This window comes from Lineus longissimus, chromosome 5, assembly GCF_910592395.1.
Source record: "Lineus longissimus chromosome 5, tnLinLong1.2, whole genome shotgun sequence".
Lineage (NCBI taxonomy): Eukaryota > Metazoa > Nemertea > Pilidiophora > Heteronemertea > Lineidae > Lineus > Lineus longissimus.
The window spans coordinates 12,315,444-12,340,824 of record NC_088312.1 but is presented as its reverse complement, the minus strand read 5'-3'; the positions used below and the strand labels follow the sequence as shown (position 1 = coordinate 12,340,824).

At 40.1% G+C, this 25,381-nt stretch overlaps 1 protein-coding gene across 1 annotated transcript; it reads left to right on the top strand.

Annotated features, from left to right (window-relative positions):
- The first annotated feature begins 479 nt into the window (after nucleotides 1-479).
- On the top strand, nucleotides 480-22,223 carry LOC135487997 (trafficking protein particle complex subunit 10-like). The gene is made up of 22 exons (XM_064772331.1): nucleotides 480-607; nucleotides 1,799-1,880; nucleotides 2,971-3,100; nucleotides 3,985-4,172; nucleotides 5,534-5,729; nucleotides 6,191-6,302; nucleotides 6,921-7,168; nucleotides 7,591-7,737; nucleotides 8,138-8,249; nucleotides 8,555-8,631; nucleotides 8,973-9,064; nucleotides 9,628-9,768; nucleotides 9,996-10,102; nucleotides 11,999-12,504; nucleotides 12,646-12,787; nucleotides 13,814-14,055; nucleotides 14,783-14,883; nucleotides 15,386-15,515; nucleotides 16,300-16,464; nucleotides 17,563-17,743; nucleotides 18,874-18,990; nucleotides 19,577-22,223. The coding sequence occupies exons 1-22, from the start codon at nucleotides 583-585 to the stop codon at nucleotides 19,732-19,734; spliced, it is 3,399 nt and encodes a 1,132-aa protein (XP_064628401.1). The 5' UTR covers nucleotides 480-582; the 3' UTR covers nucleotides 19,735-22,223.
- Nucleotides 22,224-25,381: the final 3,158 nt, after the last annotated feature.

Sequence of the window (25,381 nt, the reverse complement as noted above, 5' to 3'; positions counted from 1 at the left end):
TGGCAACGGACCGAATGGACCCTGTTCAAAACCGAATATGATACGAATACTGGAGCGTAAACTACAATCCGTTCGGACATCGCAAACGTCATTCATTGGTGTTCTCCTGGCCGGCCTTGGTTGTGACTATGTCTTCATCGATGAATTTTGGGATGGATCAAAATTATCATCATTATGAAAACTAAGTCAATGGCTTCCCATTTTCTGGTTGTTACTTTGTCCACATTACACCTCCTTGGGATGAATGGATATTATAGTTAAATACTTCTTGGTACAACTCGTAAATAGCGGAGACCGGCAATAAAATGTCAACTTGATAAACGGTCTTCGAGGACATATACTCTTTTCACTGTTTAAAGAAAATTATTGTAAATATTGGCCAAACGGAATGTCCTCTGTACTGATAACGCACGACTGTCTTCAGTCATCTCTGAAGGACGGCTGGCCGGTGAGCTAGGAACTTGTCAAATCGCACCCAACAAACATGGTGGTCGAGGAACAAAAATTTTCTAATTTTCACCAGAATTTCTATCAAAAACATAATTTCTAGATTTGATTACTTAGTATTCATTGCTAAACAGGATGGATAAGAAACCAATAGTTACATGTAAGATATATAGCTTCTTATTTTGGATGGAAAGTACCGATAACATGCACTAGATGCACTCAAAAATGTTGATGTTTCATGTCAAATGTACAGGGTGCAACGAAAAAGGCGTATGCTTGAGGATAATCTGTTGAGTGTCAAGATTATTTTGATTAATCGATAAACCTCAATACACGGCCAATGTACACATGACTTGTATAGGCCTACACATTCATTATTTTGTGTTACCCCTGGACGACTTTTAAAATCAAATGTGGTCGATGTCTCAATCAATGAGTCTGACATAGTGACAGTGAGTGGTGTGTCACAAATCTGGGATAGGCCTACTGTTGGATTTTCGTGATGCTTTACAAACACATTGTCAGTGTGGGTAATTATTGATAGTACTGCTCAGTTATGCTGAAAGGGTGGATGTCGTCCTGGGTGCCGACAAGTGGTACCCAGGTTCGAGATCGACTGGACAATAAGCACCCTGGGTGCCATTACACTAGACAAACAGCACCCAGCTTCTTTTTGCCTGGCTTACGGATGTTAGGGACGAGGACATTTCTTGCAATCTCGTTTTATCTCGCGCCGTGGTACTTGTGGCATTAGCAGTGCGCGAAATAAAAAGAACAGATGAACAGAAAAAAACGCGTTTAGGCCCAAAGGTCTTTGAAAGCACATTTTATTCAGAAAAGGTATATAGGAGGGATATATCCGAAATGTGCTTTCAAAGACCGATAGGCCTAAACACGTTTTTTCTGTTTATCAGTCTTTTTATTTCGAGCACTGCTAATGCCACAAGTACCACGGCGTGAGATAAAACGAGATTGCAAGAAACATCGTCCCTAAGATCCATAAGCCAGGCAAAAAGAAGCTGGGTGCTGTTTGTCTAGTGTAATGGCACCCAGGGCGCTTATTGTCCAGTCGATCTCGAACCTGGGTACCATTTGTCGGCACCCAGGACGACATCCACCCTTTCAGCCTCAGTTATGCCTGGCCTGATTGACATTGTTACTCAGTGTTACTCTGTGCTTTGAATACTAATGTAGAGAAAAATAAGTGTTAAGATAGAAAAGCATCTTCTCTAGTCTAAGGCTGTAAGGCCAGGGTGAATGAATAGGATTCAAACAAATTTTCCTACTCGGGACCTGACTGATTCCAAAATGTTTCCCCAATTTGTAAACATGCTTGCCTACTTGATTTCAGGTCATGGGGACCAGAGTTTATTCTCATCAGTCCAGCCTATATTGACACAACAGATATCCAAGGAACCAGTAGAATGGAAAAGGTATAAAAGAAGGCTTGTGTTTAGAAAATCTGACGCTATGCAAGGCTTGAAATAACTTTTTTTGGACCTGGAGCAATTTTGCTTTTCAGCAGTTTCGTTTGATTAGCAATTTGAGAATTTGTGTAGCAATTTTTTGTGAATGTTTACAAATTTGGCTGCTGAAGGGCTGACATTTCTATAACTAATGAGAGAAATAAATGTTTGTTTAAAATTATTGTCTTTATTTTAATCAATTTCTCAAAAACGTCAATCAACTTGGCAACTCTTTTCATCCCCTACTCATTTCCAAGGCTGAAACCTTTCCCTGAAAAATGAATTATGAATGTACAGAAAATCATCATTTGAGAAATCTTCTTCTTCTTCTGTTAAGTTAACTTCCTTCATCATATTGAAGATTAATGTGACTGGTAATGTGTGTGCGCAGCGGGTAAATGGCCCAGATGTTGGTGGCCACTTATGAGCCCAGAGCTCAAGATGTTACAGAGCTCTTGGTCAGTTATTGTTTAATGGTGGATTTTCAGTCCAGTCTTGAATTGCTCAAGACTGGAGCTGGTCACGACCACCTCGGGCAAACTATTTCACAACCTTATAGATGAGGGGAAGAACGAGTAATAATAAACATTATTCTCACACGTGGTCACCTCGTGTGAGAATACATTAGTAAACAATAAGGTCACGTGGGTCCCACCTCCCATTTGGACCAATAGAATGAATTCTAAGTGACGACGTATGTTGGGTGCTCTCCAAAGTCACTTTGCCGATTATGCACATGTCCCCATCATCAACAAACTTGCATACACAAATCTAGCAATTGTCAACAGCTTTTCGTAGTTTTAAATTTGATATCGGGCGTTTGACTTGCAAGTTCGGATTATTCGGTCGCATGTTGCGATACGAAACTGCTTATTTCGAGCCTTGCATATGAAACAGAACCTGTCATGAAAAACAAGTCGGTGCAAATGATGGTCTGTGAATTTGTGAGGGCAAAAGGTGATGGCACGACAACCAATATATTTTATTGCCTGCGTGAGGTCTGGGCCTTTCAATCCTAGTAATGCTTAATATTTATGAATTTTTTCCAACTTTGCAGGTCCTATGGCAGATCAAGAACAGTGTATGTTGAAGCCCTGTTTGTTCCATTCAGTGCGGAGATTCTCCCAAAGGAGAATGAGACAGCTTTACTGGGACAACCTTTCTTTCATATTTTCTGGACTGATTGTGTAAGTACAAGACAATTCTGAGGTTACAACCTTCCTTGAACATGTTGAAATAGTTTCCTGTATCGGGAGATTAGGTTTTACCAAGAATCATTAATTCTTCGTAATTAAAAAGACAAACTCTACCCAGAATCATTTTTAATCATTTCTTGGTAATTGGAAGACAAACTCAACAAATCCTTAGCTGTCATCAGATCTGTGACATGTGATTCAGTCTCATCCAATTCTATCCTGTTTTGTGGTTGTGACTTCCTATAAAACCAATTTGGGATGAGGGGAATAAGTGTAGCCGGGGACAGAAATAGGCCTACTACTGAATTACCCTGTAAGGAACCAATCTAAAAATACCCCAAATAAATAAAGCTAGGCCCTTAACCCCCCAAGCTCTAAATTCCTAGATCTGGTAACATAAGCATGCACCAGTAAAACTGATAGTAAAAGACAGTTCATCATTTTAGAATACTAGTTGTCCCTGCATTTTGGTAGTTTTGAGCAAAAATGAAAATGCCCTCTGGCAATTAAAAACCACATGCAATTGCAGGGTTTTTTTTAAATTTGTTTTTGTTGATTTGTAGTACATGTGAGAACTCCTGTTTCAAATGTGACCCATCACAGCAAAAACAGGCGCATGTCGCACAGAAGATGAGCCTAAATGACACCAGGAGATAATGGAAGAAATTGATGTACTCATATTTCACAATAGGCAGACAATAGAGAAATGAACAAACTATCGTCTCAACCTGCCAAGCTCAGAGCGACATGCGCCTGCTTTTGCTGTGACGGGTCACAAATAGAGTTCATTTTACACTGTGCCATTGCTTAAGATAAAGATAATTTTTGACAAAAATGCTACTAGTTTATCAATGAGTTTTCTTGTTTCTTTACAGGATAGTGATGGGTACAAGTCACAGGTGAAGGACGACATCACAGCCTGGTTAGGAGCGCTAAAGACCAACGACATCTCTGATTGGCTGATCGTTGTCATTAACAACGATGACCGCAAGACGAAGCTTCTTCCGAGGACTTCTGTGATTGATCGGGTGAAGAGCGATTTCTGTAGCAAGTATCCAGACAGGTGAGGAGGCAACATCCTTTATTAGTTACAGATCACAATCACGAAAGGTTTTTATGAATGTGTTTGCTGATGTCAATTTGCCATTACATCACGAAAGTCTTCTAAAGTTCTATAAACTATTTTGTATTCTTATATTATGATTACCAAATTTTACTTAAAAACGAACAAAATGGCATATTTTATTTTGCTCTTGGCTTGTCTTCATAGGTGGCATATCTAAAGGGAGGTCTGAAAGATTTTGACATGCAAGATTTGACAGACCTTTCTTTTATATTTAAAGTGTAACTCTCGAACTTGGTACCACAATCACATGAATTGATAAATAATGATACCCAGAAGTATTAAGGTAGTAGGAAGGGTTGGGCGTTTGTGGTTTCTGAGTCTGAGGGGGTTGGTGTCTGTCGACTGTGCTTTAAGAGAGACTAGGCATGGCGCCAGTCTCTCTTAAAGCACAGTCAACAGGCATTTGGTCTCAGTATTTGGGTAAGTACAGAATCAAGCCAGCTCAGAGAGCAATGATTGAACGATGCTGTGGACAAGTCCAAGGATACTGCATCAGTCACGACCAACTTCTCATCAGAAAGCGTCACCACCAGCATATTAAATGTTCAGTTCCAACCTGTACCAGTCCAATGCACGCCTGTCATGGTCAGCAGTGGTCAGCTTAGCGCGATATGGAACATTCTTCCGAAACTCCAGCGAGGGAAGTCTGCTCATTAGCATATCTCGCGCACTGCTCCTTCTGGTCAAACATCGTAGTGAAATCGTAATGGAAAACGTCTGGCTTTGCGCCAGACTAATAAGTGAAGAACTAATAGGTAAAGAACTTCTACTTGCGCGAGACTGCTGTGATAAAATTATCATTGCAGAGACTCCGGTGACGTACACATATACTTTTTACAATCAAAAATGCCCTCAAAAGACGACATGGAATGATTATTTTATTGATATTTCCTACTATATACCTTCCAATTATCACTTTATACAAATAGATCGGCGAAAGATCGCATGCTTTTCTTTCCTGGTGACACTATAAAGCAAAATAGTTGCAACCCCGTAAATGCGCTATAAGTCCAATAATAAGTGACGGTGACCCGTTATAAATGTTTCGCCAGCTTCGATTTTTTGACGCTACGCGGCGCTTTGGGCCCTTGCGTCTAGCGTCATAAAAAGTATCTAATATTTAGACTTAATGGGGCAAAACTTACATAAAAACTATATGATTTTTGTCTGCTTTTTGTCCTGATGTCTTTCCAAGCAGTATTTATGATGATAGCAATTATTAGTGAAAAAGTATTGGTAACATTGAAGTCAGTAATTTTTGTTCATTTTGTATTTTGACATTTTCATTCCTCTTCAAGGTGCATCTCTCTGCTGGAACCGCTCCGAAATGATTCAAGAACATCCGAATCCTGGCAGGGCGTCCTCCAGCGATTGCGTCAACTCATCTTGAACTCATTCAACAAGAACATCAACAAGTTCGAGGACAATATGAGAGCACAGAGGGAACGTCGAAACGAGCCAGGGTGGAATTTCTGCCAGTACTTCATGCTTCAGGTGTGGCCAGCCATATTTTTGAATTGCCATAATAGAAATTCAGAAAATAAGATGATGGAAAAGTATCTCTGAACACAGGCTTTTGATGTACTCAGTTTTATTCACTTTTCTCTATTGTCATCATCTTCCATCATCATCATTGTCATCAGGATTACCAGTGTTGTAACCTTATTGAATTTTTGCCAGGAGTGTGGAGTCCACTATAGGCTAGTGTCCACCTATGTGGGATCATTTACTTGCCCTGGCATACATGTAGACACTCTGTTGAAGAGCCATGGATTTTAGTTCCTTGAAAGCCAGGCTTGTTCATTCAGGAAAACAATTATGGGGTTCTCCAGGGATCAAACCCAGGCCTCATAGATTGCGAGGTACCCAGCAGTGTTAACCACTAGGCTATGAGGCTCCTCATAAATTCTAAGTGTCATCTTGATTTTAATAAGTTTTACTTCATTTACTTGCAGGAGGAGCTGGCCTTCACATATGAGATGCTGAGTCTGTTTGAGGAGTCTCTCATCCAGTATGATGAGCTGGATGCCCTCTTCACACAGTTTGTTGTCAACCATGCTGCAGGAGGTAAGAACACTGCTTGAAAATGCCAACTTTTTCAACACAGATTGCTACAAATGTTTTTCTTGTGTATGATATCTGCGAGCTGCTGTCTGTGAGCAAGCAGTGCAAGGACCCTAGTATTCAATGCAAGGACTCTAGTGTTAGTGAAGTTTGTTTTTCATAGTGGCACCCCTAATAAAATGGCCAACCAGATTTTGGTTCATGAGGCATACTTTACTACCAAATTCCAATCACTAACGGCACGCCAGGCACCTGGGAGAGAGCCAGTTTGTACCCTACATGTATACATGATTATCTGGCACTGGCTAACCAACCGGCTGCATTGGAAAGAGCTCCCAACCTTTGACAATCTGTTCATGAGGCGGACGCCCTATGAATAAGAAGATTAGAACTCCAATGCTCTACATTACTGTAGTCACAGTGAGCATTTAAAATGACCCAAAAGACTTCTGAACGCATATCAGGTTGCACATGGCTGCTATTGGACCTGTAGGTTTGGCTTGCCATTCGTGCCAAAAAAACCCACACTAGTCCATAGATGAGGCCATTCATATTGATATGACATCACAAGGTTGTCTGTAAAGACCTACATTGTCATCCAATATGTCCTCCTCTTTTCAGAGACTGCTCAGTGGTTATCCTCCTTCTCCCACACTATCACCTGCTGGGAAGGTCTCAACCTTACGCAAGTCATGGATGTCCAGAAACGCGCCTTGATCAAGGAAAACCGAGCGTCCCTCCTGGACTTCCGCAACTATCTCTTTGGGAGACAGTGCTCCATGTTGTTCCTGCTCTTTCGCCCCTGGGAAGTTGCACAGCGGGCTATACCTTTCATGCACAACTGTGTACAGGAGCTGGCTATTTTGGATGTAAGTTTTATGGACTTGATCTATTTCAGTGCATGTGGTAGTGCACTGGCTTAAGATTAAGAGTAACTGCAGTTGAATTCTCATAGTCAAATTAGTTAGAGGCGCCTTAAATCAAAAATGGTCTCCCGGGTAAATAAGAAGGTCCTGCCCTCCTGTTGTCCCTCCAGTGTCACTGGTCTCTGTTGTCCCTGGTCTCTGTTGTTAGTGTTCCCATGGATGTATGTTGATAGACTCCCAACATTCCCCTGCATCCTGCCTCTCTGTCAACTATCAGCACCATCTCACTCGTGTCTCTTACGTTACTCTCACCACCTCACGCAATCGACATCAGGTAAGAAATCGAAGACGGACCAGTCATGAAGAAAACATCTACAAACTGATAGATATAAATAACGTTACCATAATCCCTGTTCTACTTTCAGTTGAACATGCCCATCGGTTCAGTAGCCTGCTGGGTCTTCCTGAGTACATTATCTGTTTTGGAGACGTGCGAGAGGTTCAGTGACAGTACTCAGTTGGAGAATTATTCCCTTTATGCAGCGAACCTCTGGGAATATGCTAGAACTAAGGTGAGAATGTAATACGCAGATTAGTTTTCTGGTCTTAGCATTTCAACTTTTGCAGCCAGCTATCATTTCTTATGACATGTTTGATAACCATATTTGCTGATATTTGGAAGGAAAGATAACATGGCCACAGGCAGTCCAAATGTTGGCTGTTGAATATCTGTTGTATTGATAGTGTGCCCACCAGTTCACCAGGGCTGAGGACCTAGAACTGGTTGCTTACAATTTATGATGAAGTAAATCTTGTTGTTTTTGATAGCTCAGCGAATAGTCTTACAAGGAATCTCAAGCTACAATCAAAATCCGAATGAATTTATGAAGTTGGAGGCAGGGATGCTGTTTTCTGTAATCAACAAATAGGCAACATTCTGCTCAGTTTGACATTTACTCTTGCTTATTCCAGCTTCTCGAATTGGGTAAACTCTGCGGTCTGATGCCTGACACTGAGACGACATCAGCCCAGTTAAACACGGTGGTGGACCTTCTCTCTGGCATCAATAATGAACCAACCTTAGGTGAGTCCGTCAAAACATTGCTTATTTTTTGGAAATGTATTGTACATGTGCGCACAGTGCTTTAGTTACAACTATTTGGCATCTTAATAAGGTGTCAGACCGCATCGCGCATGAAAAATGTGTGGACTCGGTATCCAATCCGGTGGAACCTATCTGATGACATCAGCATCGACTATTTGCACTGGAACAATGGCCTCACAAGAAGGAACGGAAAGAAGAAGGCTTCGACCTAAATTGAACCTAGTTATGCCACTCAATATATCAGATACCCTATCGGGGCTTGAACATACCTGGTCTCTCTTCAGGTGGTGTGGATTCTTGTCCGAGTGCTCGACTAGGAGAGGCACTTTCATCCACAGAGGCATTCCAGAAACACTATTTGGTAAGTCAAGTGCAAAAGGACGGGAGCTAATCAAATGCCCGACTTGTCCCTATGAAATCGGGGTCCGGTTGTAAGAAACAGCATATTAGGTCATAACATCATGCTGACATGTTGATTGATGTACATTAAACAACATGTCAACATGATGTTATAAGCTAACGCGCTTTCAGTGGTAGATATTATAAACCAAATATTTTCACAGCTTGTTATTCATGAATTTTTCTTTCTGGGCTTTTTTATTTTGCATCATAACAACTGGGCTCAGGCTGTTTAGTTTAAATTTCTGCTGCTGCTGCCTGTGGCATCTATTTCCTTTCAAAGAAGCTTTGTTTTCTTTGTAGGAGCTGTCGGAGTTGGCTATGGGAACGTATAAACACATTGGCAGAATCAGATCAGCCAGACTGATTGGGAAGGATCTCGCGGACTATTACATGTATGTAGTTTAGGAAGAAAATTCGGAGCGTATTTGCTATGAAAAGAGAGCTACACCGTATAAAGTGAAACCTTCGTTAGCAGACACCTCTCTATAAACGACACCCTCTTTATCAAGGTTACTTGTTTCGGACCCAAATTGGTTGTTTCCATTCAATTTGACCTCTCTAATCAGGAAACCTCTCTATTAGGGACAGTACTTGTAGTTCCTTAATAGAGAGGTTCTATTGTACGTTTACAGCTCTTTGATTTCCCGGTTTTTTGACACTGCAACTCTGAGGTACCTTTAATTAAGTGCTTTAAAAACCCTGAAACCTGTAATTTGAATTTGTTTTATTTTCTTGACATACACATGTCTTTTAAGGCGAATATCTGTTGGCGAAAAAAATGAAAAGAAAAAAGATGACACACAGACATTACTGGGTGTACTGTAAATATTGGTATATTCTCGGCATTTCATGTGAGGTGGTAGTGTTCATATCACTGCCTTATCTACATGTAGGCCTTGTGACTCTGGCAGTGGCAGAGTTGATTTTGATTGATTGTGATTTTCTCCCACTTTAGGAAGCTTGGTGAATTCTCCAAAGCAGAGGCGTTTTTGACTGATGCCTATAAGATGTACCGGACAGAGGGCTGGGAGTATTTGATGGACAATACCAGGATTGAGATTGCGCAGTGCCAGAGGCTGCAGGGAAATGTGCATCGGTATCCTTCCATTAAGAAACAAGTCTTCTAGGCATTGAAAAGATGGTACAGGTGGTACATCTTTGTGCCGAGGTGGTACATATTTGTATTGAGGAGGTATGGCTTTGTGGAGGAATATCCTTTATGGAGTTGTGGTTGACATGCTCCGCCCCATGACCAAAGTCAAGCAACGCGTGACTGGTTTATCTAATGTTGGTCGACCTGCTTTTCCTTAACAATATAATCAGCTATGTGAAATCCTGTGTCCAACTTGCCAGCAGTGAAACACTCAAGAAAGACAGCAAAATGACCTTTTGCAAGGAGATTGTCAGGATTGCATCGGGAGGAGAATTAGGTGAGACCTGTCTTCTTGTGATTCCATTTCATGGTAGTGCCATCTAGTAAACAGTCCTGCTTCTTTAATATCAGATGAGACTCAAACCCACATTGATGCTTTGCATTTTTTGTCATGGCAGGGCACTAGGTACAAAAAATTTAAATTTTATACATCGGTTTGCAATCAAAGTGAAGAGACTTGCTCAAGGTCGCAAGTGATGTGTCAATGTCACCCATTATGCTTGGATAATGAATGATGCCTTAGCCACAAGCCCCTCTTGAAGGGGTACACTGTTCGTAATACTGGTGGTCCAGGAAAATAGAAATGCAGTTAAACACAATGCCGAAGTGCAGTTATCATGCATACAAATTTGCTGAAACATTGTATTTATAGTATTTTTACACCTATCTTCACTACGGCAATGTTAAAATCTATATTCAGCACATATATCTGCAATTAGAACTTTTCAAATTCAAGTATAGATTTCAAATTTGTAACGAACGACGTAAGCCTTTAAGCACCGTTCTCACAAGTGATTTAAATCGCCACAAACTGTGATTTTAATTGCTGCTATCTGGGACAAAAAGATCTCGCGTCATGTAAAACCCACCATCGGTGAGTTTGATATTGATCACAGGTTGCGGAGATCACAGATTCTTGTTGCAGGCACCTACAACGACCACCGCAAACAAGTGATTTTTGTCACATGTGATCATGATTGGAGGTTGTAGCAAAGAATTATTAGCTTGCTGAGGGCTTTATTGACATCTCTATTGACATCTTTATTGACATCTCTATTGACATCTTTATTGACATCTCTATTGACATCTTTATTGACATCTCTATTGACATCTTTATTGACATCTCTATTGACATCTTTATTGACATCTCTATTGACATCTTTATTGACATCTTTATTGACATCTTTATTGACATCTTTATTGACATCTTTATTGACATCTCTATTGACGTCTTTATTGACATCTCTATTGACATCTCTATTGACATCTTTATTGACATCTTCATTGACATCTCTATTGACATCTTTATTGACATCTCTATTGACATCTCTATTGACATCTTTATTGACATCTCTATTGACATCTTCATTGACATCTCTATTGACATCTCTATTGAAATCTTTATTGACATCTCTATTGACATCTTTATTGACATCTCTATTGACATCTTCATTGACATCTCTATTGACATCTTTATTGACATCTCTATTGACATCTCTATTGACATCTTCATTGACATCTCTATTGACATCTCCATTGAAATCTTTATTGACATCTCTATTGACATCTTTATTGACATCTCTATTGAAATCTTTATTGACATCTCTATTGAAATCTTTATTGACATCTCTATTGACATCTTTATTGACATCTCTATTGACGTCTTTATTGACATCTCTATTGACATCTTTATTGACATCTCTATTGACATCTCTATTGAAATCTCTATTGACGTCTTTATTGACATCTTTATTGACATCTCTATTGACATCTTTATTGACATCTCTATTGACATCTTTATTGACATCTCTATTGACGTCTTTATTGACATCTCTATTGACATCTTCATTGACATCTCTATTGACATCTCTATTGAAATCTTTATTGACATGTCTATTGACATCTTTATTGACATGTCTATTGACATCTTTATTGACATCTCTATTGACATCTTTACTGACATCTCTATTGACGTCTTTATTGACATCTCTATTGACGTCTTTATTGACATCTCTATTGACGTCTTTATTGACATCTCTATTGACATCTTTATTGACATCTCTATTGACATCTTTATTGACATCTCTATTGACATCTTTATTGACATCTCTATTGACATCTTTATTGACATCTCTATTGACATCGTTGTTGACATCTCTTAGCCATTTTCCAGGTGGACCTCTCCTCCTTCGTACTGCCCCTCTCTTTCACGTCGTATCAGTCTCGATGCCTAACAAGAAGATCGTCTTAGGAGAAACAATAGAAGTCAAACTGACATTAGAGAGTAAAATGTGCGAGACTATCACAGCCTCGGCAATCGGAATATCGTTGTTAAAATCAGAAAATGAACATGAAGACTCCGAAACTGATCCAAATCATTCTAAAAAAACTCACTCTCGCACTGCAAGCGGTGCGAGTCTGACAAGCATAGACAATCCTTATTTTCACACGGAGACGGTTCCATTGCAACAATTTCTCGAAACAAAGGAAACTGGTGCGTTAATATCAAGCGCAGTGATTTGTTCACCGGAGTCGACTGGGAAGCATTTCCTGACAAGGCCGGTGATGGGCGTGCGGGAAAAGGATAAGGATATTGCGAAGGAGAGTTTCAGTTTATGTGCCATGGCGAAAGATGTGGAATTGAAGCCGGGGATTAATGAAATGGTCTTGTCATGTAAGGTGAGCAAAATCTAACTATATTTCAAAATTCACATTTCTTGAAAATAGTCCATGTGTATGTTTTGTCTGCGATTTCAATAGAATTTCATTTAAGCTTACCTGTTCTAGATTACTAATGGCACCATTTCTTTTCATTTGCAGGCCAATGTTCAGTCAATCTTCTCTCTACACCAGTTGTGTGTCAGCTACTTCAGTTTAGAATTCCTCCGATATATGACGGATTACAATATTGCCTTCTCCGTCGTGTCAGACCAGCCGACAGTCACATTGGCTCCTGACCAAGGTAAACCTCTTTGCCTATTTCTGTCAGTTGCCAATCGTCCTGACAATATGAGGGCATTTCACGTGATACATACTCACTCCCTCAATGGAAACATGCACACGTAGAAGTCGTGTTGTAGGCCCTGTTTGCAAGAGGATGGTTGCAAAGCCAATTACTGACATAAAAATTCATCCAATGACTGTAAAACCATGCTCTTCTCACGTTGTCCATGTTTGCCACGACTGTGGTGGAAGAGGACCTTTACTAATGGTTGGTCCGTAGTTTAAAGGGGTACACTGTTTGTAATTACTTGTGGTTCAGTTAAATAGAAATCCACTAATACGCAATGCCATAGTGCAGTCATTATGAATATGAATTTGTTTAAACTTGGTATTGATAGCATTTGTATCTCAGTCTACACAACGGCAATGTTGAAATTTATATTTAGTATGTATTTTCGCAATTGGACATTTTAACCCTTAAAGGGCCAACTGCGACGATCGTCGAATCTTGACCAAGACGCCAACTTCGACAATCATCGAATTTTCACCATGCCCAGTTTAGTTCAATATTCAAACACCATACGGCAACACTATCACAAACTGACGATCTCAGCGTGTTGTTTGCGTGTTGGACCGCTACTACAGTGTATTTGCTGTACAATGGTGCAGAACTTTTTGGTGTGTTTTGAGATCGAAATTTCTGATTGTCTTAGAGAAAATTACTATTATTAATTTGGCGGTGAGGGAGACGGCCGTATTATTATCTTGGCCTTTTAAGGGTTAAAATTCAATTACAAATTCAAAATTCTTAACAAATGGCGTGGGCCTTTAAGTTCTGAGCCATCTCGTGCTCTTTTCATTTGTCAGATATGGAACCATGAGCTGCCAAGCATTCTGTTAGGTATTGTGTGAAATTTGAAAGACCCCTCGGGGATTGACAGTAGCCTGTACTTTGTAGGCCATCAGGCTGACGCCTTCAACCTTAACTGATGCCCAATGCCTTTATCAGTTGTATCATCCCGATTTTGGTATCTTATCCCTCAAGGTGCGCTATACGCTGGCCTACCCCAAGAGCTCCTCCTGACCATCAACACGGGTAGCTATGGTATAAGGAAGGACTCACTGCTGAAGCTTCTTGCAAGCGACGGTCTAAAGCTGAGTATCCTGGATGTTCCGGATGACACACGGATTACTTTACCCGACTTACAGCCATACGAATCATTGGAGTATAAGGTCGAAGGAGTGGCAGATTTACCAGAGAACAAAGTCGAGGATTTGAGTCACGAGGTGTGTTTATATTTCTGTTAATAGTATTCAGGCTTGTATTCCTTTTGCTGGGGACTGATGTATGCTTCCACTTTGATCAACTTTGTGGTGTACCTGCAAAATATTTCAAATTCCTGATCAGATCTGTCGATGATAAGGTGGAAATGAATGAAGTCGTATAGTGATGGCCTATGACTTCACTTGGAAAACATTTTTTTTGTTACGTGTACATGTATATCCATCTTTAATATGAACTGGTCCAATTTGGAATTTAAACTATTTTTGTAAAGATGCGAGTGGAATATCAATTTGAAAATCATCAACATTAAATCAAATCAAATATGTCACAGGTAACTGTAATTCAACCTTGGAGATAAAGTTGGAGTGGGAGTCGGATTGGTGTTCAACCATTAACCTCTTGAATCCCGGTGACTGACCAGTCGGTCATTTTGAAATAATGTTTTTTCCCAACAACTGACAGGTCGGTCTCAGTGATATTTTTATTCCCTTGAGCTGGGACGCTAGTTTATTGCTTGTTTTAGCATGTTTGATGTACAGTAGGGTCAGTTAGAGCATGCCTGGGTAGATGGCGCCTCGGAACCGGATTTTGGCGGTTGTATGCGGGCGCTGTACATCGTGAAAGTCAGACCCAATTTCGCAACCACGTGATCACCCTGGGATCCCGGGATTTTCAAGTTTTGGGATTCAAGAGGTTAATATTGACGTTACTGTTCCTCGTCTCTTGCAGATAACTATTGAGTGTGATTGGCTGAAGAAAGCACTATCCATAGACATGGAGTTCCCACATCCATTTCTGGTGACACATAAAATCTACACTGCCGGAAAAGGGTAAGTTCCAAAGAAGTGCAGTAGTCCAGCCAAAGGACATTTATCTACACTACAGTGGAACCTCCCTTAGCATCCACCTCCCTATTACAGACAACCTCTCTATAAAGGACACTAGTTTTGGTCCCAAATGGATTGTTTCCATTCAATTTGACCTCTCTAATCAGGACACCTCTCTAATAAGGACAGCAGTTATCAGTCCTGTGGGTCTCCTTATTAGAGAGGTTCCACTGTTTATAAGAAGAGTACAAAACTGAGGTTGGGCATTCAATTATTTGAGTTTTTCTAGGTAAAAACCAATGGGACTGTTCTGTTGAAATTTCAGCGGAAATGTTTATTTCTGACCTGTCAGGTCCCTCCTTACAATTAGTGTTGTCATTTTTTCGTCTTTGTTTGCGTGCCTTTGGCATTATGATTATACATTGAAGTGAAAACCTTTCCTCAACGAGTATTACATGTGGTTCCTCGAAACAAAAAATTAACATTGTTTTGTTTTTACTTGCAGGAAGAAATACATCCAGATAAAAGCAACGAACAAGACAGATAATGATTTCCTTTTGAGTGACCACAAATTATCGGTCAAGAATACCGGTGATGTCGACATGGTCTCCTTGAACAGGGCCGAACAAACCTTGGTAAGATGCCCTGAGGGTTTGTGACAGGCGGCCATTTTGGTTCAGATTTTGCTGAGTCATAAGTGGAATAGTGTCAATTTCTCTCTCTTGCATTCTTTTTGCATGTCAATACCTCGATGTATTCAAGCATAGGGCATAGAAGGTAAAGATACACATTTTGGGGTTAAATCTTGCTTTTTGAGTGTTGCCTTGTCCGAAAGCTTTCAAAACCAATCATTTGCCCAAAATTACAAACATGCAGATTCTGTACACATATTTCGAGTGTATTGAGGAATTGGTGTGCAAGAGCAATATAGGAGAAAGAAATTAATGTAAAAAATGTAGCCGTAAGAAAACTAGTATGCACACACCGTAACAAAGAATGGTATCAAACCATACAATGTGTGTCAAATTATTCAAAGTAACGCACCTCACCTTAACCCTAAATGATTTTGACAATTCCTGAAATGCTTGATAAAGAGATGTAATAAACGGGTATAAATCTCTGCAGAGTCAGAGGGCCTCCTTATTCAAATTTCCTTATAATCTTTCAGATAATAGCAAATTTCACTGTAACACCTGCCAATGCCAAGTGGCCTGTAGTTTCCTTTATAACAAAGTCATCTTGCATCTTCTGTTAAAATTGCTTTTTGAACTGATCTCATGCAAAAAGGCAGCTTTCAATGTACATGTACATCAAGTAATCTTTTAATGTATAGGCTGAGCAGATCCCCTTCAAAAACACTCTGGTTCCATTATGGAATTCTATCAAATCTTACAAGTCTTAGGAAAATTATCTTTTCAGATTCTGTGTCCGGGGATGAATGCCTCGTACCTTTGGCAGATCCACAGTAACATTCCTACACCTCCGCCGCTCGACTGCGAGTTCGCTGTCACATACCAAGTGCCGTCGTTCGAGAGACCAAAGGAGACGCAATGCTCATACGGTTTCTGTTTAGAGAACTACAAGGTAGGGGAGCATTTATACTCATTCATATTCCTGGGTTGAGTGCGGCAATTTAGACAAAGAGAACTGCCTAAAGTCTCAAGCTGACCATGGGTATCAAACAAAAGGCCTCTTGACTACTAATCAAGACTCCGAGACACTAGGCTAAACCGGCTCCTGTGTACCACTTTACAGTACCTTACCATTACTCCCTGGATGGGATCAAATGCCATTTTTTGAATTTGCTTCTTAAAGGGGGACTAAAGGCAGGAGCAGAGGGGCTTATTTGGTCATCTTCAGGTGACTTATTATACACAGTAAGGGGCCCTGGGTCATGTCTGATTCAGCACCAAACATAAAACAGTAACTCATTTCAACGTACTGTGAGATGTGAGAGCCCCTATTGGCGACTTCGTGTAACTTTTTCTTGCCTGCCTAGCTGCTGCCTATATTGCCCCTTTAAACATGAAGAAACAGGCATTATTTTGAAAATTACTCAATTGATTTTCAGAATAACGACTTTTCCACTGTAGATTTGTTCATTTCCACCCATCAGACAATAATCTGCGCCAGTGTCAACGCACGCTTCTTGGAAGTTCTCTAACTGCTCGTTGCGTGCCTAACACATGCTCTGAATACCAAGCAGACGATAATAATAACAATAACAATAATAACAATAACAATAACACGATAGTACGATAGTAGTTGACATGTGCTGCCATCTGCGATAAGCTGAAGTAACTAAACAACTATCTATAATGCGACCCGTCACAGCAAAACCAGGCGCATGTCACTCTGAGCTTGGCAGGTTGAGACGGACTGTTTATTCATTTCTCTATTGTCTGCCTATTGTGAAATATGAGCACATCAATTTATTCAATTATCTCCTGGTGTCATTTAGGCTCATCTTTTGTGCGACATGGGCCTGGTTTTGTTGTGACAGGTCACAAATGTTCGACTGATCTTTGAACAGGTGAAGTGGAGTAAAGTCAGATGAACTTAACCAGTCACGTGTGACGCAATAACTCGTCATCGACTCCTTGGACTGGGCTTTTCTTGCGCGATAACTCTTCAGCCGTCCTCAAGGGATTAAAAAGTTAAAGAACCTATTTTCTTCTTCAGACCCTGCTGGCCATCAATGCGGCAGTCACGCCCCATTGGAATGAAAGAATGTGCAAAGCTGGCCAGTTGTGTCAGTTCACGATCAACATCACACGGTCAGAAGACGATGACATTAAACGGCAGTTGATGTACGAAGTCTTACCCGATAATGAGATGTGGGCGATGTGTGGTAAAACAACAGGTTAGATAAAAAAATTGTGACTTTGATCAAGTCACTTTACCCCAATTGCTGCATAAATTGATGGATATCTGTTGACGTCGTGAACATTTTTCTATTGCATTGCGCACGCCCCAGGTGGTCTTAAACATGGTTTTCGTTGAGAGAAGCTGCGACAGTACCGGTGTAGTTTCGAATGAGATGTACCAAATATCCTTAAGAATAACTTGAACGAAGTTGTGTCCCGTAAAAAAGAAACACGCCTTTTATTTGCCCCTTTTGATCTTTCACTTTACATAACATGACTTTGGAGATTCTTACGATGATGATGATGTCTTCATCTATATAGTGATGGCGGCGGTGGCGGCGGCGGTTCAATCTGTAAAATTAATCATTCAAATAAGCCTAATGCTAGTGATACTACCTAAAAGATATTAACATGAGAAATATATTGATATAAATCGGGAACCGGAATCAAACTTACAAATCTGGGGACTCTTAAGTTTCTCTGGAATTTAACTTGAAAGTAATACAAAAAGTAGCCTTTAAATGTTCATCTTGCTTCCTTGACGGTGTACATCTCACTGACTCCAGATGACCCAAAAATCTTCAATGACTTCAACATGAACTTTGTGACAGTATTAATTAACTTTTACGGCTTGACACTCTGGGAACTGCTAAGATAAGGCTAAAGTTCAGATAGGCCTACATAAATCAATAGAAAGAGAAACAGTTAGCCAGCATGAAGGATAAGAAATATGTAATATATATATATATTGATTTTGTCTGTAACAACCTGTATGCTGTTGCTATTTCTCCCGATAACATAATGATGCTCAATCCATGTTGTAAAGTTGCTTTTAAACCAAAATCGTTTTCAGGTTTTATTCTGAAATATACCACAAGTCATGATGTAGGCTAGAAAAACTCCTTGTTTCCAAGTGATTCTCGCGTCGCTTTCCGTTGAAATTGTTTCGTCACGTCACCCTCGTTGAGGTGCGTTTTAGGTTCCCGGATGCGGGCAACGAAAAATTTTGCATCAGAATGACATAATTTTGTCAACAACGATATCCATCCATAGGTATATTGTAAACTGTGAAATATTCATGACCGCTTTATTTTCACAACCACTTCTCGATATCTCACTGTTCCAGGCGTTCTCAATGAGGACAAGAAGAATCATGATATAACGTTGGATCTAATGCCCCTGATCGGGGGCTTCCTACCTCTACCGGATATCAGAGTTGTCAAATTCATACCGCCAAGTGAAGGTAAGCAATATTAATCCTAATGCTCCTGGTTTGGAGGGGCTTCCTTCTCCTCCCTAATATCGGACTTGTGGAGTTCAGACTGTATCAGAAACCTCCTTGCCTTGTGGCTAACACTGCTGGCTACAAAGTGCTAGGGCCCGCATTCAATCCCGTGGAGAATCCAGGATTGTATTTCTGGATGAACCGGCCTGCTGGCTTTCAAGGAAATAAAGTTCCTGGCTCTTGACAGTCCTTCGAATGAGATTTAAAAACCGTACGTGGTGTCTATCATGCCTGGGCAAACAAAAGACCCAACCAAGAACTCGTGTTGACACTACATGTACCTCTGGCCTAAAACGGAGTCACTAGGTCAATAAACCCAGTTAGTGCCTAACCACAGTGGCATGCAAAAACCCCCATCCCGCCTTGAAGGAGGAATACTCTCTGGAGAATGACAACTCCAAGGGCAGAGCAAATGCTGGGGAAGAAGACTTTGTGCTGTTCTGAAGACGTTTTTTTCAAACACCCTGTATGAAATTTATGATTTGACATCTGAAGTGATTGTTTAGTAAGAATAAGAACTCATTGGGCTCTGTTCCGATTTCAGATAATGAGCAAGAGAAATCAAACCAGGATACGCCACCGTCGCCAAAACTCATTCCATTCAACGCGGGTGAAGTCTACAACAGAAGTATTGCGCAACAGGTTCACGTGGAGCCAGCAAATAATACCAGTACAATCGAGGTCACGCCAGTTCTACAATAAACATTTACTTCATGTGTCCGTTGGTGAAATCGATGTACAAGTGTTGAACAAGAGTATTGTGCCACAGGTTCACGTGGAGCCACTGAATGATACCAGTACAATCGAGGTCACGCCAGTTCTACAATAAACATTTGCTTCATGTGTCCGTTGGTGAAATCGATGTACAAGTGTTGAACAATAGTATTGTGCCAAAGATTCAAGTGGAGCTAGCGAATAATGTCAGTACAATCGAGGTCACGCCAGTTCTACAATAAACATTTTTTGCTTCGTGTGTCCGTTGGTAAAATCGATGTACAAGTGTTGAACAATAGTATTGTGCCACAGGTTCACGTGGAGCCACTGAATGATACCAGTACAATCGAGGTCACGCCAGTTCTACAATAAACATTTGCTTTGTGTGTCCGTTGGTGAAATCAGTTGTACAAGTATTGAACAATAGTATTGTGCCACAGATTCACGTGGAGCCAGCGAATAATACCAGTACAATCGAGGTCACACCAGTTCTACAATAAACATTTGCTTTGTGTGTCCGTTGGTGAAATCAGTTGTACAAGTGTTGAACAATAGTATTGTGCCACAGATTCACGTGGAGCCACTGAATGATACCAGTACAATCGAGGTCACACCTGTTCTACAACAAAAAACGACAAAAAATAGACATTTGCTTATGTGTCCGTTCGTGAAATTGATGTACATGTTTATGTGTTGAACAATAGAACTGTGCAATAGATTTGTGGAGCCAGCTTTATACATGTATATTGAATACCAGTACATATAGCATTGAGGTCAGACCAATCCAACAATGAAGTTGGATTCCCATATCACCAAAGTCTATTTAACTTGGGGGGTCTGCTCCCTTGAACATATGTGTGAGGCATCACAGCATAGGGCATATCACGCAGAAGATGGGCCTTAATGATAGCAGGAGATAATGGAAGAAATTGATGTACTGAGATTTCACAAAGGCAGACAACAGTGAAATGAACAAACAGTCCGTCTCAACCTGCCAAGCTCGGGTCAACTGTGACTTCATTCAGATTGTCAAAACTTCTGTCGAGGATTTGCCTTGTTTGCCTGGCTTTAGACAGCAGTCCTGTTAGATCTTCTGTTATAGTAGGTCGTCAACGATTTGAGGTCTAATAGGCCTATGTGAACACAGTACATCAATACACGTACATGTAGCAGTTCAATTCAGGCTTGACCTTGTAACAGACATATCTCTACACACTGCTAATACCTTGGTAAAATTACTTACGATGGCATGGAAACAATCAGTTTGGAAAGTAGTGGCTATATATCGCGTGGCGGGGCGGTAATGCACATGCTGAAGTGAAAACTGTGATGTATTGATCTAGTCAAGCGCAGTAGTTCAGAGATTTTCTGGTGGCACAATGATGCCACGTTATTCTAGATTTTTGGTTTTAGTTTTGAGGGGTCATCAAGAATTATCAAATTTTCAAAGAGCACTAAACCTACGCTGGGGGAAATGGTCAGTTTTAAACTTTTTCTTGTATCAAATGTTGATCCATAATTTCAAAAATCAACATTTGTGAGGGTACTCTTTCTGGGGGGGGGGGTCTTTGAAAAAGAGTATGTTTTCTACTGTTTTGAAAATGTTGATAATTATGGATGATTCCTTGATTCAAAATGTATGTGTATTTATGCTGACCTTCGGTTCTCGAAAAAATTGTCTCTTACAACGTGATTTTCTTTATTATTTTGAGCTCCAAATAATGTATAATGTGCAAGAGGTGAATATTGTGATAACATTGTAAAGTATCTATAATTCTACTACCACGGTGTGATGAACTTGCCCTGACAAATCGAAACACCAATACTGGTCATTATTTTGCTCGAGTGAAATGTCCTGATGAATTCAAACTAGCAAGCTCCGGCAAGTCACTCCCGTATGAAGTGTATGGAGAAATTTTACGTACAGCCTCACCACAAATTCCACTACATCACGCATAGAATTGATAGGCCTACTGACACATCTTATGTGAGCGTCTTTTTAGCTCAAACTAGCTATAAATACACCGGTTTACATGTACAGTGGAGCCGCCCTTTGTGGACACCTCTCTATAAAGGACAACCTCTCTATTAAGGACACTAGTTTTGGTCCCAAATTGGTTGTTTCCATTCAATTTGACCTCTCTATTAAGGACAGCACTTGTCAGTCTCAAGGGTGTCCTTAATAGAGAAGTTCTACCATCCGATGACTATTACTGTAGCCGTCGGTCTAAACAGTATTTTGGCCTTCCATACTCAGAACAGATCATAGACAACAACTTGGCCTCACTGTTTGGAGAGAGCGTTCTATAGTTATTGCTACAAAAATGTATTGCCAACTCATTTGATGACACAGATCCTCAGGAAATACCTTTCAGGGTGGTCCATATAGGCCTAAATTGGAAAGGGCAAATATACATAATGACTGCAATCTAGCTTTTACTTTTAAATCGAATCATCATCATGCTAATTGCTGTGGATATCAGACTTTTAACTTTAGAACTGAACATGCTAATTGCTGTGGATATCAGACTTTTAACTTTAGAACCGAACATGCTAATTGCTGTGGATATCAGACTTTTAACTTTAGAACTGAACATGCTAATTGCTGTGGATATCAGACTTTTAACTTTAGAACTGAACATGCTAATTGCTGTGGATATCAGACTTTTAACTTTAGATCTGATCATGCTAATTGCTGTGGATATCAGACTTTTAACTTTAGAACTGAACATGCTAATTGCTGTGGATATCAGACTTTTAACTTTAGAACTGAACATGCTAATTGCTGTGGATATCAGACTTTTAACTTTAGAACTGAACATGCTAATTGCTGTGGATATCACACTTTTATCTTTAGAACTGAACATGCTAATTGCTGTGGATATCAGACTTTTAACTTTAGAACTGAACATGCTAATTGCTGTGGACATCAGACTTTTAACTTTAGATCTGATCATGCTAATTGCTGTGGATATCAAACTTTTAACTTTAGATCTGATCATGCTAATTGCTGTCAATATCAGACTATAAAGTGCGACCTAGGTTTTATATTCAGATCTGATCTAGATTTATATCCAGAACTACGACCTACATGTGCATGTAGCTCTTACCAACATCTGATTACACTAATTAATACTTTTACCATTTCACATGTTTCTACTTTAGGTGTGACTATCATTTTTACTAGAACTTGAAATCCTAAAGCAATCGGAGCTCCTTCAAAATGAAGGGAATCCCCAGTTAAAACATGGGAGGCTGTTTAGTGGAAAACTAAGAACAGATCCCCCCCCCTTGAAATTGGCATTCATTTTGTTTTCAGAGAGTTTTAATTGCTTTAGGATTTCAAGTTCTAGCAAAAATAATGATCAGCTCTAAGAATTCTTATCTTGATGTTGCCCAAGTTAACGAGGAGCAGTACGTTAAAGTTAAGCCAGACAAACACAATATGATGTAATAACATTGTTTAACACCAAAGTTCTTGATCAGTTTCAAATTCCTCCCCCAAAATTGAGTCATTGGCATGTTTATGGTTGCCTTGATCACTCGGGCGAGATCCCCAAGGCAGCATATATTTCCAAATGGAGCACGTCAATTGACCCACAAATAAGAGATAATCATCTAACGAGACAAAAATTCTATGCTTGCGCAGGTCATTGCAAGTGTCTGGAACATGGACCAAAGATAAATGTCAAACTCAGCTGTGACCGGTTTTACCGATAGGCAAGCAATTTTCTCACTCCTAGTGTATTTGATTGTTGCCTGTCGCGTCGATTAAAATCTCTTGTTTGTGCGGTGCTTTAGAATTCATCAGGGCATTCACATCAGTTGTAGATTGGGTCATTTTTCTTTCATAAACCACGCATGTCATTTGTGTATATTTTTGTAGTTCATGACCCATGATTGATCGATCATGTTGGAATAAAATGTCGAGATGAGTACGATATGTTGTCTTATTCTGCTTTAGGCTGATTGCCAAAACACCCTGTCGGACACTATCACAAGCAGACTGCCCATCTTTGGAGTACTGATGATTGGGACACCCTGTACGACACCATCACAAACACAGGGATTCCATGTGCGACACTGTCCCGAGTAGTCTGCATGACTGCAACACTCAATACAGCAATTCTGGACAGACAGTATAGTAGAGACCACCAGCCCAGACGGGGTTAATATCACCATGAAAGTTAAATACTCTCCCAAACGATGAAAATTCCCTTAAAAAAATATACCCACGGTCGGAGCCAAACGGGCTGCAAGGGTTAATAAACAACCTTGTACCCAGGATCAAAAAATGAAAATTGCAGGTGTAATGTATTAAGAAATTTTAAACTTTTTCCTAGGAACAAGGTTTCCATTAACCCTCTCATCCCATTTGGCTCTGACCCTTATTGGCTTCTACCTTATGAAAAGGATACACCTTATTTCTCTCAAAATTAACCCCCTCCGTGTGATATCGTTGCCTATCTATTTTACTTAAAAGTACGTTCCTTTTTAGCTCAACTCTGGGGAGCTTTTTAATACGATACCGTGGCGTCCGTCGTCGTCCGTTAGCGGAGCATGTTTCGTCACCAAGAGGGCTGGATGGCTAAGACTTGTGATGGCAGCTTTGGGCAATATGCATATATCTATTCTACCCCAAAAATTTGTCCCGCTCGGACCTCAAATATGGCCGCTTGAAAATAAAACAAAGTCGGATTGCAACCAAATTTTATTTGATTGTATATCTATGTGCTCTCTACAACATCCTTGATTTTCAGTCAAATCCATCGACCATTGGTATCGATATTTTGTTTTAGCATCAATCAGATTATGTATCTATCGTTACGTTCCAAAATTCCAGCATCTTAGCGTCGCTCGTCTTTGCTCTGAAAATCCATCCAAAAAATGACCCAAAATGATATATTGTTATAATTGATATCTAAACATGTCAGAACCAATAAAACACTGCCAATGTAGTTGTGGATGTCGTACAGATGCTGCATGCCAATATCCTGGTTGGTGTAATAGTAATACCATCTTTGCATACTTTATAGATTGTTGTTAGATATACTTGAAGACAACGTCACATCCACCTAGACAATAAACACCTGCCCTGTTTGGAATACCCCTTTTGACGATGTCATTCAAAACGGTTTGATTTACTTGAGACAATATTACATTCAACCAGAATACACCTGCCCCATAGGTACAGTTTGGTTGAAGACTTGTCACATCCAACCAGAATAACCACTATCCTGATCTGTTTTGTAAAACCGTCTTTGAAGACTTTATAGAAAGTGGTTAATATACTTGAAGACAATGTTACATCCACTTAGAACAAACACTTGCGCTGCCCTGTTCGGAATACCCTTTTTGAAGAAGTCATTCAGAACGGTTTGATTTCCTTGAAGACAATGTCACATCTAACCAGAATACACCTGCCCCGTACGGATATATCATCTTTGAACACGTCATTCAGAAACCAGAGGTCACGCAAACCTGCCCTTTATGGAAATACCGTATGGTACACTAATTCAAAAGGATTTGGTTTATTGTATGCATGATGGGCTTGTTCCGTCTAGGGACACTTTTTGAACAGCCAAAACTTTTGTCCCTTATTCACCAAAAAGGCACTTCTCATTTCTTATAGCAT

Excerpts from the sequence above, each read along its gene's own strand:
- LOC135487997 (XM_064772331.1), top strand. The coding sequence starts at position 583 with ATGGATAAGAAACCAATAGTTACAT. Across the intron at positions 6,303-6,920 it reads TGTCAACCATGCTGCAGGAG|AGACTGCTCAGTGGTTATCC; the intron begins GTAAGAACACTG and ends TCCTCTTTTCAG. Across the intron at positions 7,738-8,137 it reads GGGAATATGCTAGAACTAAG|CTTCTCGAATTGGGTAAACT; the intron begins GTGAGAATGTAA and ends TGCTTATTCCAG.